Source organism: Chrysochloris asiatica, unplaced genomic scaffold, assembly GCF_000296735.1.
Source record: "Chrysochloris asiatica unplaced genomic scaffold, ChrAsi1.0 scaffold00257, whole genome shotgun sequence".
NCBI classification, from domain to species: Eukaryota; Metazoa; Chordata; class Mammalia; order Afrosoricida; family Chrysochloridae; genus Chrysochloris; species Chrysochloris asiatica.
Genome location: NW_006408775.1, coordinates 3,813,300 through 3,815,739, shown reverse-complemented (window position 1 = coordinate 3,815,739; position 2,440 = coordinate 3,813,300). Strand labels below are relative to the sequence as shown.

Below are 2,440 nucleotides of genomic sequence, written 5' to 3'. Positions count from 1 at the left end.
ATAACGAACAGCATGTGGACTATAAGGACAGAGACAGTGATATAAATCTGTACTTGGTTAGTAATTTCTGAACCTTGGACATACATGTCTGCCCCATTATATGGAGTCCACAGTAGGAATTTTGGTAAATAAATGTATTGCTGTTGTTATGTGCGATCGAGTCGGTTCCGACTCATAGGATATCTGAAGAGGGGCTGGTGGATTCGAACAGTCTACCTTGCCATTCAAACAGATCTTGAGGTCCGGTACTTACCCTTTAGTCCCACACCAGCAGGACTCATAAATAAACACAGACTATTGCAAATAACACTAACCACATCCCAGTTGTTGGGAACATGCCTTGGTTTCACTGAGATGGTTTTACCAGGCCTAGTACTTCTCTTGTTCACCTGGCCAAAAAGATAATGAGAAAAAATATGCCAAGATACACAGGCAATAGTTGATGGAGGTGTTTTCTTTCAGCCCACTTCCCTTCCTTTCCCCAGCAGCCTTTTTAGTGCCCCCTTCACCTCCTTGTTCCTCAGCGTATAGATGAGAGGATTCACCATGGGTGTGACCACGGAGTAGAAAAGAGAAATGAATTTGCCCTGGTCCTGGTTGCTGGTTTTAATTGGAAGTAGATACCCATAGATAGCTGAGCCATAGAAGAGGAACACCACAACCAGATGAGAGAAACACGTGTTAAAGGCCTTTCGCCTTCCCTCTGCCGAGCTGATCTTCAGTACTGCCCGAACAATGTAGCAGTAGGAGACCAGGATGATACTTAGAGGCACAGCAGTGAAAAAAGAGCAGACACCGTTGAGCACAGCCTCATTGAGAGTAGTGTCTCCACAGGCCAATTTGATCATGGCGGGCACCTCACACAGGAAGTTGTCTACCCTCCGGTGCCCACACAACGGGAGCTGCAGTGTGAATGTTGACTGGATCAGAGAGTTGCCCAAGCCACACAACCAGGCAATGGCAGCCAGCAGCCAACAGAGCCGAGGGTTCATGATGGTGGTGTAGTGCAGGGGTTTGCACACTGCCACATAGCGGTCAAATGCCATCACTACAAGCAGGATGCACTCAGTAGCCCCTAGCCAAAGGAAGACATAGAGTTGGGTCACACAGCCACCATAGCTAATACTCTTGTCTGGGCCCCATAAATTCATCAGCATTTGGGGCACTGAGCTGGTAGTAAAGCCAAGATCCAGGCAGGAGAGGTTGCTGAGGAAGAAGTACATGGGTGTGTGCAGCCGGGGATCTAGGCGGGAAAGCAGGATGATGGTTGAATTCCCAACTATGGTCATTAAGTAAGAAATGAGGATGACTACAAAAAAAATCATCTCCAGCTGGGGGTGGTCAGACAAACCCATCAGGATGAAGCCCTCTGAGGAGATATTGTTGGCCTCTTCCATCACTGGATATCTTCAGTGTCTTGAGAAATCTGTGCTGGAAAAACTGCTGGGAGAAAAGCAAGTGGAGAAGCTGTTGGGTTAGGTGGAGCTACATCCAGGAAGATCTCCTAGGTCTCTGGGCTTTAGAGTGAAGCGCCAGTTTAAGTGTTGTGATTGCAAACATTCATCGCAGTCCCCAATCATGGTCAGTCTCACAGAGAATAGAAACTTTCCTTTACCAGAATGGCAGACATGAACTGTCACAGAAATGAAGGAAGACAGAACAGAAAATTAAAGCTGTTCTGTTCAGTACAATTGAGGGAGTAGACCATCAAAATTAGATGTAGATAAATCTCATTATAAGGAGCTCTGGTAATGTAGTGGTTATGAATTGGGCTGTTAACCTGAAGGTCAGCAGTTCAAAACTACCAGACATTCCATTGGGAAAAATATGGTTTTTTGCTTCTGTAAAGATTTACAGCCTCAGAAACCCTATGCAGGGTTGTTATGAGTCAAAACTGATTTTCAGGCACATCACCACCACCACTGTTCTCAATATAAACATCCCCTAATCCAAGCCTTGATCTGCTCAGGGAAGGTGGGAAGTAAACCCACTGTATTTGAGAAAGCTCCCCGGGTGCTTCTGATAAGTCTCCTCCCTTCCCTTCTAAATTTCTCCACTTCCAGATGAAAAATGCTAATCTAAAATGATGAAGTTTGAGAAAAACGTAAGTCTATAAAGTCATGAGAATAATGGAAGGATGGAAGGAGTAAACAAAGACTTATTCACCAAATACAGTAGAATGTGTGAGCTAGGAGGAGATAAAAGAAGAATGAATAAAAGTGTCACATAAGACCAAGGAAGTTTAGGTACAACCAACTAAAAATACAAAAAAGAGGTTAAATATGCTATGTTGTTGTTTTTGTTAAGTACAATCAAGTCAGTTCAGACTCATAGTGAACCTGCATAGGGTTTTCAAAGGGCAGGTGGTAGATTTGAACTGCCAACCTTGTGATTCAAAATGACCCTATGGTTGAGTGCTTATCCTACAGCATCACACCAG

General features: G+C 44.4%; 1 protein-coding gene across 1 annotated transcript; it reads right to left on the bottom strand.

The window, feature by feature from the left end:
- Positions 1-458: 458 nt before the first annotated feature.
- Positions 459-1,397, bottom strand: LOC102822655 (olfactory receptor 15-like). Its single transcript, XM_006873908.1, has one exon. The coding sequence runs from the start codon at positions 1,395-1,397 to the stop codon at positions 459-461; it is 939 nt and encodes a 312-aa protein (XP_006873970.1).
- Between the last annotated feature and the right edge of the window lie 1,043 nt (positions 1,398-2,440).

Coding starts and splice junctions, on each gene's coding strand:
- LOC102822655 (XM_006873908.1), bottom strand. CDS start 1,397: ATGGAAGAGGCCAACAATATCTCCTCAGAGGGCTTCATCCTGATGGGT.